Consider the following 14,978-nt stretch of genomic DNA (forward strand, 5'->3'; position numbering starts at 1 on the left):
GTAGTACGCTTCACAGAAGAATCAGATATCTGTTATATCATTATACGTAGTAGGTTTCCTCAACTTTCGCATAGTACTCTCAAAGTTAAATCACCACTTTATTTAATATGCAAATGAGCTGTTTATTAACTTGACACTGCTCAATGTTCAAGGGAAAATTAGATATCTATCAGATCAACATCTGTAGCACGCTTCATTAAATTTAATTCCGCAATTTTGGATTAAAATTACTAATTACAAAGTTCATTAAATATGCAAATGAACCCTTAATTAACTTGACACTGCTCAATTTTTCTTAGGACAATTAGATATTTATAAGATCAATATCGGTAGCAGGGTTCACCAAATTTGGTGCCGTTATTTCAGAGTTATATCACTAATTACAAAGTCAATTAAATATGCAAATGAACCCCTTAATTACCTTCACACTAGTAAATCCTTTACGCCACAGTTAAATATTGAGTTTTGTCACTAATTATAAAGTTCATTAAATATGCAAATGAGCAGATAATTGACATAACACTTACAGTATCATCATAATATTATGAGATTGTCAACTGTGAAAAGTTTCATGAAATTTTGTTCAGTGTTTCTTCATTTATGTCGACACTGTCACTTCTGTCTCCATAGGAAACCAATAAATGAAAAAAGTGATATTTCTACACTTCATTAATATGCAAGCAACACTAACCAAAATTTAATCACTTCTTGCAATTAGGATATGGTATCTGTCTACCAAATCTGACTTGAATCCGTTCAGGCGTTTTTGAGTTATCATGTAAACAGACAGACAGATAGACACACCCATACATACTCAAACACACACGCGCGCGCACACACACACACACACACACACACACACACGCGCGCGCACGCGCGGACAGACAGACAGACAGGCATCGCTATGACATTAACTCACATGTGTGAACACTGAGCTAACAACTTAAGACAACTCGAAGCTACAACAATGAAATATTAAAACACGGACCTAAAAAGACCATATGTTAGCCGAACGGTTCTGTTTGCGGCCTCTGCTGCAAGGTGATTGGGTACCGTGCGTTGTGGGTTCGAGCCCGATTGAAAACCATCGTATTTCACTGAAGATGCATGTTCAAATACAAAATGTGGTGTGCAATATGACGTTGAGAATGGTTTCTAGTATGCTCTAAAATTCACTTGTCAACGCCAATATTGCGTATCATATATGTTCTGTGTTTACGCGCTGAACACCATACTTTTCGATGTGGTTTTTGAATAGGATATTCCATTTTACGAACGAAATAAAATATCGAAAATACGCTGAAAGTTACAGCTAACGGGGCTATACAATAGCATATCAAAAATATTTATAGAAATTTCGAGGTCAGCATTTGCACATTCAAGGCAGAATGCTCTTCGGGGACAGATATTGGTACTCTCAAAGTTTTACAATATTCTTTTGACATACCACTTGTAGGGGATCATTTTGAAGCCTATGAAGTAAGAAGAGTTTTCCCCGGCTTAGTTTTGTGACAATGGGGAATTTTATTTTGCCCCATTTAGATAACACAGGGATGCGGCCATTTTGAATTTCAAATATCGGAAATTAAAAACTATCTACTGTTGATTGACCAATCAGAGTGCTCAATTCAGGGTGTTTTATCTACTTGTAAAGCCTTGGTCACCAAATTCCAGAAACGAATGACAGCGCCGTAGTAAAGTACTGTCCAATCAAAAGTGAACATGTCATATTCTGTAGACATCCGCTACGTTTTAATATTCAAATTTGGTAACACAGCGGAAACCAGCTGCAACACAAAATCTGCTTTGCCCTAGGGCATTTATATAATGTGCCCTAGGGCATTTATAGGATGTTCCATTACATTGGAAGGCTATTTCACAATAAAAGTTTTAATTCATATCCTAAACATGTTACATTGACAAAGGGCACGGTTGACGTAAACACATTGAAAACAAAAATATATCAGTTAGAGGCGATAGTTTTTAAGTCGGATAAAACCCTCGTACTCGGGCTCTTCTGCTATATAAAGTCCAACCCTACGATAAAATGTCTCGGCCTGCGGCCTCGACATTTTATCGTTGAGTTGGACTTTATATACCAGAAGAGCCCTCGTTCTCGGGCTTTATCCTATACGTATCGCGTAATACCAAAATTTGCACGGTGACATCTAATGTTCATTCTCGATTTTGAAATAGATTGGTTGAAAGTTTGCTCGAGGAAAGTTTGTGCGAAAGTTCAATTCTTTCATTGTCGACTGGCGAACTGCCTGAAGGGCGAAGATCTACTTGCACTTCCAATAATGTTTGTACCAGATGCATAAACTGGACATGCTCCTGTTTAGCGGGATTGGTTCCAGGGATAATGATACTAATTCCACAATTTACCTATTACAGAAATATGCATGTGTAAATTTTGCAAACACTTTTAAACTTATGAGACCATTTTTCAGAAGGGTAAAATCAAAACTCCAAAGCTATTGGACAAATACTTTAGGAAACTTTATTATTTTCACCAAATTTACATGGACAAATTTTGTCATCACTTATACATATCATTTTGGTGATATTAGCGACACGAATAAACATATCAAATTTGTAGGCCATAACACTAGCAGTCCCAGAAAAAGTGACGATTTTACAAAAAAATGAGAAAATTGGTCGCAAAAATCTACCAATGGAAAATTCTTCATATTTTGAAAAAATCGGACTGAAGTTATCCTTATCATATGCACGGATCTGAGGGCGCTTTCTGCCATAGCTTTACACAGGCACGTGAATGTAGGTATATGATAAAGATTATTAATTAAAACACTTTGAACTGTCGTCGGTTATGAAAAGGTTATGCTTAGCAAGACCTTGAAGTGTTCAAGAATTGTATAGTATCGCCGCGACAAGCCTCATTTTCGAAAAATAAGAAATGCGTCGTAAGATAATTCTGACCTTTCCTCCTATCTGTTCTCCATCCTTGTTTGAAGTTATGCAGTCAGCGTATGGTGTTCTTGCAATTTGCAAATTTTGCCTGCCTCCTTGCATACTGAGAGAGAGAGAGAGAGAGAGAGAGAGAGAGAGAGAGAGAGAGAGAGAGAGAGAGAGAGAGAGACACTAATATCCGGCATGCCGAACATCGTCTTTATAGGTAGGTGAAAGTAAGTGACGTTCACTTGGACATTACGATTCACACAGTCTTTTAAGTCAGTGGCAAAGACATCTGTGTCAACACAAACCAACAAATCGATGATATGTACTCGCCAGAGATCAATTTGTATACATGTACGCTTAGTGTATTCCTGTCCCTGTTTGCCTTTCAGTGAAGAACGTAACCTAAGCCTCGCATATTCAACATGCTCCGTAAAAATCAATTCACTTATTAAGTTTATTTTACCTTCAAGGACTACATCAACGAAGAATCCCCGCATTTGTCCTCGTTCGTCCCTACAGGAAAATGTAGAACAGTTCGAGAATTATACCAATACAAAGAGTGACAACTGCTCATTGCTGTATATTTTAACATAATTGCACGGCAATTCCCTCATTATCATCGGTCATTGTTGCAATGTCTTGAACAAACCGTATACGAGACACGACCTATTGATCTCCTTGGCTTGTTGACTTTCAAATCTCTTCTAATTTATCAGATTACACCAACAAAGCAATGTCTAAACATAAACTTCGACAAACGATAAATGCACGCGATTTGCCATAACTGATCGAAAAAATCGGGAGGGCTTAGAACATGCTGAAGCATGTAATAGGAAAATGTAAGATAGACATAAAAGACATGTCGGTATGAAAAATTTGATTGGACCAAGGGAGAGAAACAGTCAACAGTGCATAATATCAGCGATGCAGTAAAAAGCTTTAAAAAATTATAGTACATCGACAAGCTCATTGTGGACCTTCTGTCTCCTTCGTTTGAACGACCTTTCTGTCAGGATTCCTGACAGCATAATCGCATGGCTGCCCTTCCCTGATAATGTAATATGGCCACGTCAGCGACCAGACCAACCTGTAATACAGTGAGCAGTTGCATCCCCAACCTTCAACCTGGAAAGTGTATACTCGGCCTTTCGACTGGATGTCCTTGGTGGCCTCTGTCATTTCATCTAGGAGCATGCGCAGAAACATCAACGTCTGGGCCAACTGATCACGGCGGTGATTCACCATTCTGACTGCCGCCAACGTTTGGCTGTAACCCAGGTCAAGCTGTTTCAGTTGAAGGAAAAGAATACAAGAGAATGGAGAAATGAAGAAATGCATGAATCAGCGAATGCATGGGTAAATAAATAAATGAATGAATAAATAAATAAATGCCAAGTCCAAATCTCAGTTGACACACCTAAAAAACAATGAGCTAAATGTTCCTTGTTGAGCTTTTAAATTTTATCAATTCTCTTCTGATCTACCACTTGTAGGAGTTCATTTTGAAGCTCTTGATGAGAGAAAAGATGTCACAGTCTTGGTTTTTCGAAAATCAAATTTTACTTTTCCTTATACAGTTAACGCAGGAATGGAGGACTTTTGGAATTTTAAATATAGGTAAATCTTAGGTAATTTGTCTCTGTACTACCCAATTTCTCACGGTGACCCCTGATTTTTATTTTTGGTTTGGTAAGAGAATTGTCGAAAGCTTCATTAAGGAACGTTTGAGCAAAAGTTTATAAATAAGTCTTCACTTTCCAGGCGTATATGTTCTTAATCAGGGCGTTTTGTTAAATTATAAAACTTCTTAATACGCTACAATGATAATATTTGTTCGTGTTGTTCTTTATCGAAACTCGTACCGTTTGCGTGATCTATTGGCCTTCAGTTCAAAGGGCATATAGGGGTCAAATCAGGACAATGACAAACTTTATACTTTTATGATGGTTTATTTGCAGGCCAGAGATTTCTTCGTCATAAATCAATCAACAGCATCGGGACCATGCAGCTTAAATGAAACAATGAGGTCAAAATATCATGAACAACGATACAGCTTGAATTAGTCTCAGAGGTAAAATTTCTTATAGCATCTTATTCTGCATACCGTCTGTCTGGCTATCTCTATCTACCTATTGCATCTATCTACCTATTACATCTATCCATCTATCTATCTATCTATCTATCTATCTATCTATCTATCTATCTATCTATCTATCAGCTATCTATTGTCTATCTGTCTGTCTATTTCTCGATATATTCATCCAAACCTCCCACCTTCATTTATACTAGTAGAAGTCCACGAGATTCTTTGATACGTTTTAGGAAAGAGGCTAGGACATTGCAAGCGGAGTTGTGGATCTTTAACTCTTAATGCAAAGGAAATGAAACACAGAGAGTATAGGGATAATATGAAGGTAAACTTTTAAGTTGATGGTTAATCTTGATAGCTAGGCGTTCGATACAAACTACTCTTGTTACACATCCCTATTTTTGACAAGCAGACTGAATGATAAATAGCGATTTAGTCAGTTTTCCTGCATTATTTGAGAAAGACTCGAACAGTTTTACGCATGTGCTCCCTACAGCATACACACAAAGCTGGTTGACAAGACATGAAGAAATGAGTGCTATCATTTGAAATCAATCGCCAATTACTGCGGTAACCTTTGTCGTGCTTGAGTATGGTGAGAACAAGAGTCACATGTATACTAGTCCCAGGGAACACTCACCTCAGTAAGGTAGCGCGTCATCATAACGCGCACTGTGGAGGTAGGAACTCTGTCCGACAACAAAGCCCGTAATATTGGATGGGATCCTGCATTGTCCAAGAGAAACATCGGCTTGCTGACTGACCCTAGGAACTGGTCTTGTAGTTGATGACTCTGTGCACAGAGTACAACTGTAAAGTTGAGAAAGTTCCCGAATTAATAATGCATTAAACTAACCAGAATTACAACAAACTTAAAAAATCCCTGTATTTGTTTTGCAAAATAAGCCAGCTAGTTTGATTCTTTGAAGTTCAGCGCGTTTGCAGACTAGAGTGCGGGTCACAAGACAATGGCAGAACTCCCTGCCACCTATCACTCCTTAAAAGTCAGATAAATGATTCGACAAGACCCTAAAGATCAAGAAAATTACAAGAAATTAGTTGTTATTGCTGTACTTACCGTGGCTCAACCACGGGCATTCTGTTGTTCTTAAATGATGGTGTATAAGCGTGTAAACATGATTTCGTATTTTAGTTTCCGTTTGCCGCTGGAGAACTTACATCGTGATTTAAAAAAAAAAAACCTAAAAAAAGTGAGGTATTATTAATACAAAAGAAACAGTTGCATTCTGCTTGTTCACCTAACTGATTATTCTTTCTCACGCCCGGTCTCTCTGCACCGCGGCATGCACGGCAGAGTTCTTACCAGCGCGTATTTACCGCAATCATGAAGCGCGTAGAATGACGATGGTACGTTGCTATGACTGCCGTGTACATGAGCGCGGTGGCTGGAACGTGCACGCGACGACAGCTCTGCACGCGAGCGTCTCTGAACTGTCGTCTGCTGTCCCGGCCTCAGAGTAGCCTCTCCAGAGGGCGCCGTGCATGACCTTTGGCCTTCTGGGACGCGGTCAACACGTCTCTCAAAATCCACTTTGAACGACCAATGACGTTGCCAAAATGGCGTTCGATGTAGGGGAAGGTAAATGATTCGTCGACTGCATTCCGGTTCTGAAATCACTATGGCAGCGGATTCAGAGGGTGATCTTGATGGCGGAGATAGAGCAAGCAGAAATTTACGGCGATAGGATGTTTTCACGCAAGGTCACTCTTTATTTTGATGAAGTTTACATCGGTGCAGGAAACTTATTGACATGATGGACGCAGTCATTGAGCATTTAATGGATATAATACGATTTACGGTAAGTTGAATGTTTGTTGTTACGAACGATAGCAAACACCCGCCAAATAATATTCCCAAACGATAGCAAAAACCCGCCATAATATTAGTTTGATCAAGACCGTCGGCGGAACTTTTGCAGTGAGTGTGTAAGGCAAATTTTCGACCCACCCTCTCAGTAACTAAAAGTATGGATTTCCAGGACGCATTACAGAAATCAATACACTGTTTTTCCCCATCATTGAAGCTACGGGAAAAAACAGGTGGAGGCCTTAAAAAGCATTTATGATGGCCGTGATGCTATGGTTGTGTTGCCGACGGGTTACGGGAAATCTGTAATATACCAGCTCTTGCCATATCTCTTGTCATGCAAGCAATTTGGTCACTGTGACACTTTGAGAACAGTGTTGGTGATTTCACCACTAAATGCTCTGATTTTGGAGCAAGTGCAAAAATTGCGAGCAATTGGTATGAGAGCAGCTTCCCTTGACGTGAAGACCAAAGCGTGTAGCGAAGATATTTCAGAAGTTGAGTTAGAAGAAACAGATGATCTGAAGCTAATCGAAACAGGAGATATCCATGTTTTATTTGCCCACCTGAAGCAATTGTGTCTAACAAAGATGGAGAAGTTTATTGATCTCAAGAAAATACCGGGAAAATCTAGTTGCTGTAGCTGTGGATGAAGCTCATTGTTGTATTGACTGGTGAGTAAAATCATGCTCCTTGTGTAAAAATAATACTAGGTATATGAGAGAACCTTGCCCCACAGTGAACTGGGCCAGAGGAGGCGTACATTTTAGATACTTAATTACTATTTTTGTTTACAACTGGTCAGTGCACACTGTAATTGTTCGTCCATTGTGTACAATGTCTTTTAAAGGACCAAGCAGACAGCTGTGTAATAGTTTCCTCATCGCCTCTAGAATTAATCTGAGAAAACATTCCCCCATTTTCAGATGTTACCACTGTTGACGGTCTTAAAACTCACTTAAAAACCGATTTGTTTATTTCTGTTTTCCACCTTTTAGCATGTGCTGTAGGATGTGTGCTTATACTAGTTTTTCTGCATTGTCATTTGATTGTGGTGTCACTTTTATCTGCTGTTGCTTTGTATAGTCACAACAGTCTCTCCACACAAATGTAGGAAAATATAAATGACAAACAACAAAGATAAAAAGTGTACTATAGCACATAGTATATCTCATTTGTCCATCTAATAAAGAAATAAATAAATAAATAAAGTAAATAAATTGAACCTGACCACTCAGCTTGAAGAACAGAACAGAGAAAAGCAAATCAACAAATTTTATATTGTCACATGAACATGTCTTAAGGGACAGTGTCAATACTTCAATGTCTGATAAAAATCCAAATTCTTCAAGTTTTGCCCCCCCCCCCCCCCACCATGAAACTTAATTGTTGAATATTGATCAACGCTTCCCATTATTTCCTTACTGTGACAACTCCATTCATACCTAAAACACAACCAAGATAGAAAACTACTTCATTATCACACTAAGATATCGATATATAATGTATCAACAATATAAATAATAACAATAAATAAAAACACACTTATTTCTGCTTATTTCTGAGTTTATTTCAGGTCTCGATCGATTTTTTCTGCAAATGGAAAAAAAAATATGCAATTTAAGGAATTCTCAACCAACTCAAAATCATATCATTTTTGACGTGGTTCTTAATTTTGGGTTAATACATTTAATAAATGTCAGATTTATGCTGAGTCATGAATTGTGTACCAGTAGATAATTGCTGCAGGTTTATCTGCACTATTAATTCATAACATTTCTCTTTAATTTTTTATTACAGGGGATATGACTTTCGCCCAGACTACTCTCGCCTCTGTGTTCTTGCGTCTTTGTTTCCAAATATTCCCCACCTGGCACTGACAGCTACTGCAACAAAAAAGTATGAAGAGGCCATAGTGTCATCCTTGTGTCTTCAAAATCCTGTGAGGATAAGTGAAAACCCAAACCGCCCCAATATCTTCTACGAAAAGTACCTGCGTCTACCAAGCCAAAGCGGAAAGAAAGTTATAGTATAATTTTAGAACCCCTAGCTGAAGATTTGAAGAAGAGAAAGTTAGATTTTCCGTTGACATTTATCTATCTCCCATTAGAATGGTGCGGATATGCATATATCTTGTTTGAACACATTCTTGGCAAGGATCAGTTTCAGCCTGCCAATGCTCCATGTCTTCCTAAATACAGACTATTCAACCAATATCACGCCCCACAAACAGCAGCAATGAAATCAGAAATTCTTTCTTCTCTCATGAATTCTTCTTCTTCTCTGCGAGTCGTTTTTGCCACTGTAGCTCTTGGGATGGGTCTTGATTGTCAGCGGGTGAGGCAAGTGATCCATATTGGGGTACCAAAGACCATTGAGTTTTACTTTCAAGAAACAGGTAGGGCAGGGAGGGATGGTAGTTTAGCTAGGGCAATCTTATATTATAATAAATCAGACATAGCTTTAATCAGAAATGTATCTACATCAATGCGTAAATATTGCCTAAGTTCAGTTGAATGTTTGCGGGAAATTCTCTTAAACCATTTTGATTTTGCAAAGCCTTTAGATGATTCACCCAAACATTTATGTTGTTCAGTATGTAAAATTTCATGTACATGCATATCATGTTCCCCAGGTGAAGATATTGAAATGGAAGTGGTCTAACCCTTTCACCCGCACTTCCCTGTGTACAGGATTTACCTTAGAAAACAATGGATTTGGGACAAATCATGGTAGTGAAAGGGTTAGAGGGACAAAGTCTCTCATTTCCCGCCAAAGTATAAGCTATATCTTAGTAAACTTATCATATGTTACATAGACTTTGATTCAGCCACTGCCACTTCAACTTCAACTTGACTGGCGTTCATGCACCCTACTAGCCTTGGGATTGATTCAGAACACTCCGCTCATCTCTCTACAAATCTCTCCACTTTCACTCACTGGTGACCTTCTTTACTGTAGCAATAGTTTAAGTAGTTGTAGTAATAAATGTATAGAAACAGAACTGACGTCACCGGGTCATAGTAGATTAAGTTTCTGTATACGCCCCAAACAATATCACATGTTTCTTTTGAATATTGATGTTGTTCTCTTCACAGAATTATACTCAATCACCAGTTGTTACAGTTCAATTCTTACTCTGCGCATGGTTTTAACACGCAAGTTCTTCTATAAAACAATTTTTGGTACATGTCAAAAATTAAATGATGGAAGTAATCATGCATTATGCTCATGTACAGGGTTTGAGTTGAGCTGTTAATGTTGTAACCAGTGATTGAGCTCATTTCAATGAGTAGAACAATACAAATAATATTTCACGAGAAACTTAAGGCCAAACAAAATTTAGCATATCTTATGAATACTGAACAGTACATCTTTTAAAGGGTATCCAGACTGAATATTTACGAGAAGTTTTCAACTTGCAGATTTAGTATTTACTCATAGATCAAATGTGTGTGAATAGTGTGTCATTGATTTTGTTTTTTTATGTCTTTTTCTACAATTTAAAATATGTTCACAACCATGTAAATATTGTCTATATAATACTTCATGTGTCCCTGATCCTTATGTAAATAATTTAACCCTGAAATAAAAAAAAAAACACCTGTAGTCCTTGATCTTGAAATATAATGAAATTTATTCTTTTGAATTTGGGCACCAGCAAAACTCATCATATATCACAAGTTTAAATACAACATTGCCTTGACAAAATTATATACTTGACAAAACCTTTTTAAAGATTCAGTAAAAAAGTGGCAACCAATAGATACATCTGTGACAATTTCATATAAACACACTGAACATTCTAGATCTGTATTGTTGAAATGGCCAGTATTCATATTGTCACCGTAGTGTGTACTGCATAAATTTAACGTTATTTTTGATAGTTTGGTCTCATATCATTTTATCTATTACCTCAAAATCATTTTTATAGTGTAAACAAACCAGCAATATAATAAAGTGCACCATACAATTGTTATTTTACATTGTTGTAATGTTCACTACTCAGGTCTCGTGCATTCTTACATCAGTAGGGCACATTTGTGAACCCATGTGACCTGTACATCCTGGCATTTTGTTGGTATGAATTTATGATAATGAGCTTAAAAAGTCAATCATACCACTAATTTTGTGTGTTCCAACTCACCCTAGAACATTTTTGTTGCTGTTTCAAAAGGTATGATATCGTACTGGTATATATAGCTGAATGATATTGTACCAACAAAACACCAGGGTAGTAAGTTCACTTGGATGTCATAAAAGTTGGCCGCTATCATTTCAAATTTATGGACATCAAGTATTTGTTAAGATAATAATTCCCTTGTTTACAAAGATCTACATAATGAAATTACAACTGAAACCATTTTAAAATCCACTTGTTATTGGATACAGTACTCAAAAATGGGTTGAAAAGATGCTCAATGGTGGCCATATGAAGTCTGGCGGGAATTATAGATTGGGTCCCGTCTGCCCGTCCGTCCGTCCGGAGCCGGGTCTAAGACACTGTTGAACTGATTTTGTTCAAACTTGGCACAAAGGCAAAACACTATGGCATACAGATACATGTCTATTTATTTTCGCGATACAATCCAATATGGCTGCCAGGCGGCAATTTTGTTGTGATTTTTCATGTCTTTTCGGCAATAACTCAAACGTCCTTGAATTGATTTTGTTTAAACTTGGCACAAAAGCAAAGCACTATGTCCTACCGGTACATATGCATGTCAATTTATTTTGCAGTATGATCCAATTTATGCCCCAGGCAGCCATTTTGTTGCGATTTTTTCATTTCTTTGTCATCAAAACTTATAACTGGCAGAGATAGGTCATTTATTGAATGTTGCTCAGATGATTTTGCAAGTCATAGAGCTGACGCAAGTTGCATCAATGTCATTCCACAGCTACCTAGACACCAAAGATTTATCAAATAGAGAAGCGGGGACTGTGTCATCAATGATGACTTATTTATTACAAAATTGCCCATACTGTTGACAAATATTTTCATCTTTACTTGAACGTTTGGTATCCCTCTCATTTAGCCCAACAATACTGTGCACTTTAAATGTTTCAAGCAAATACATATGAGACAGCTGGAATTATTATTCAAAAAGACACAATAAAAACAACATAGTCTAGATAAATTTTTCAAGGAACATATGATTCCTACAGGGACAAAGTAGCTCGTTTTTGACCCTATTACAATAATCTTAATTTCTCAAAATATCAGTTATGTTGTTACACTAACTGAAATATATTACAATTCAACTTTCATTCAGCACATAGTCATACCACTTGAATTATTAATACAATTTTTAGCACATACCATAAATTCAGTGATGGCAGTAATCATGTATTATGTCCATGAACAGTATGTGAGATGAGCTGTGACAAATAGAGATTGAGCCCATTTCAGTGAAAAGACCATAATAAATAATATTCCAAAAGAAACTGAAGTAACAGAAAAAATGTAAAAAAATGAGCAACTTTGTCCCTTTAACCCTTGCACCACCATAGTTTGGTCCATTGTCTTCTATGGTGAAGCTGGACCTCTAAACAGGGAAATGGGGTGAAAGGTTTAAATCAAAGCTATAAGTCAAGGTATTGGCATGGAATGGGCCATTTTCATGACCCTTACATGACCTTACATTTTTCCACTTTCATTGGTAAGATTCACTCCATCAGCATGGAATAGGCAATTTTCATGACCCTTACATGTTATATGACCTTACAATTTTAAAACTTTCATTGGTAAGATTCAATCCATCAAGTTAACTAAAAACCTCTACAAAAACCATAACTGCAGCTTTAGTCAATAAATTATGTAGTTAATTACAAAAGAGACTTTCAAATAACAATTTATCTGTTTTTTGTCCTCAAATGCTTGACAACCTATGCCAATGAAGCACAAAGTTGTTAGGTCTTCAGGAGGCATGAAATTGGAGTTGGGAGCTTTTGATTATAAATATAAGAAAATCCCACAGATACACAATAAGACAGTCAGTTAAACTGAGTTTCTTGCATGTAAAGACTAAACACCCTGTAGAAAATGACGCAAAGATACTCAACCAGGGGGTGTATCAAGGATACCCCGTCTGTGACATGGAAATTTGCACAAAGACCAATCAAAAGTCAAGAGTTTGTTACCATGACAGCCCATTTGAGAGTAGTGGCCAGAGTTACATTGAATGATGAAACAAGCAAATTGCACTTACAATACGTCAAGGATGTAAGAGCGTTACACAAGCATGGAATTTGTCCCTTCCAGTAGGATTACATTGAGCATTGCTGGAAAAGCAACTTCTGCTACTGTCATTTTCATGAAAATTTGCACAAAGCTTAATGAAAGCAATAAATAATAGTGATCACATAACATTGTATGGTCACCGTCCTTAATTTTGAGATAAATAGCATTGAATTATTTCATCCATTATAAATGCATCGGTGAAATAATGCTGACTCAGCATTTTAATTCACAGTCTTGTATCTCACAAATGAGTGTGGTGAACCCTTTTTTTATTATACAGTTTGATAATACCTACAAAGAAAAATAAATTAAGAATTTAGAAAAATGACAATATTTTCAATTTTACCGCTCGTACATCCTTAAAGGTACAAATGTATGTACCCCGACAGTGAAATGCTTAAAGGGACAAAGTCTCTGTTTTTGACCTTTTGTGATATCAATATTACTTGCATAAAATCACTCAATGCGCAGTAAAAAGTCAGTACAAAACTTGGAAACTGCCTGAAATTACCCCTTTGCTTTTGAAAAATGGGGATTTTGTGTGTGACATCAAGATGAAATGAACTACTCAATGCCAAAGTATGTTTTCTTTGACAGATAAACACTGCCACAGCAGTGTGCATGACAGTCATTATCCAATCTACACTGTACATGAAAGGAATCCACACTCTGAGATCTCATTACAAGCCCAGTGTGGTCTAAGCATTTTATAACATTGGCTATCCAGTCTCATTGATTTTATAAAAGTCCATTCAAAAATCAGTGATTGTGCTATTTTCTTTCACTGAAATAACCATGTCAACAGATTATGGGCATTTAATACTCATACTCATGATCACTATTGTCATCAGTATATGGAATGCCAACTTCATCAGGTATCTCAGTTTTATTTCTTTGTATCCATGAATATAACTCTGGAATATTCAGTCTCTCCAGAGGGCTTAGTCCGGTATCTGGAAAGTGTACGTGCCTCCTACCAGGAGTTACTAGAAAAGGTTTTAGCTGTCGCAAATCATCCAAGACAAGATTCATATCTGCCGTTTCAGTTTTCATTGGGTGGTCTGTTTTTTCTGGTTTAATGTTTGTGACATTATCAAAATTACGGGTAATGTCATAGAGACCAGTGGCTGCTTTTGAAGCTCTCAAGATTGCCTTTTCAGTCTTCTGAGCTCCCATCGCTTTGACCATTGACTTGAAGAAATTATTGTGAAGCTCATTCCCTAAATCTGTTGGAAAATTATTGCCTGCACCCCCTTCTGATTTATAGATCGACCCCATAACACACGTTGTGCCATTTGCTCAGACAACACGGCTTGTACTTGAGCAATCTTATTGACGGCCTCAATTGCATAATTTGAATGGTGTGCTTTCTTTGATCTAAAGTACATCAACAAATATTTCCAATTTATGATGTCTCTGTCACCATCACCTTCCTTGTGTGTATCATCCAGCTGCATGAACATCAGACCAAGTTCCAGGACCTGTTTACTGTAGAGGCGAACTCTATCCATCCCATCACCATGGAGTTGTCTACCAATACTTCCAAGGGGATGTTCACATGTATAGTTGTGGTCCTGGACTTGCTGAAATTCTTGATGTTCAGCAGCGGAATCAACATGGGAGTGATGATGCACAATTGAATATAAATGATCTTGGGCAATATCCTGCTGGTTTGCACCCATGACCTGAGCATCATGGCCACACAATTGTGCTTGGGATTCACTTATAACATCAGGGATCACATAATTATCAACTAACTTTCCAATAACCATATTGATATAATCTTTCTTGACAGATTGAGTTGAAGATGGAGATGGTGGGATGTACCTGGTTGGCTTACTGGTAACATTGGCCATATTAAAGAAGTCAAGTGCAGCCTCAATGACAAAACAGCGTAC

General features: G+C 37.4%; 1 protein-coding gene across 1 annotated transcript; it reads right to left on the minus strand.

Annotated features, from left to right (window-relative positions):
- Positions 1 to 2,836: 2,836 nt before the first annotated feature.
- On the minus strand, positions 2,837 to 6,513 carry LOC139114963 (uncharacterized). The gene is made up of 5 exons (XM_070676876.1): positions 6,402 to 6,513; positions 5,649 to 5,818; positions 4,007 to 4,203; positions 3,383 to 3,432; positions 2,837 to 3,034 (listed from the first exon to the last, which is right to left on the minus strand). The coding sequence occupies exons 1-5, from the start codon at positions 6,511 to 6,513 to the stop codon at positions 2,976 to 2,978; spliced, it is 588 nt and encodes a 195-aa protein (XP_070532977.1). The 3' UTR covers positions 2,837 to 2,975.
- Positions 6,514 to 14,978: the final 8,465 nt, after the last annotated feature.

This window comes from Ptychodera flava, chromosome 16 (genome assembly GCF_041260155.1).
Source record: "Ptychodera flava strain L36383 chromosome 16, AS_Pfla_20210202, whole genome shotgun sequence".
NCBI lineage: Eukaryota > Metazoa > Hemichordata > Enteropneusta > Ptychoderidae > Ptychodera > Ptychodera flava.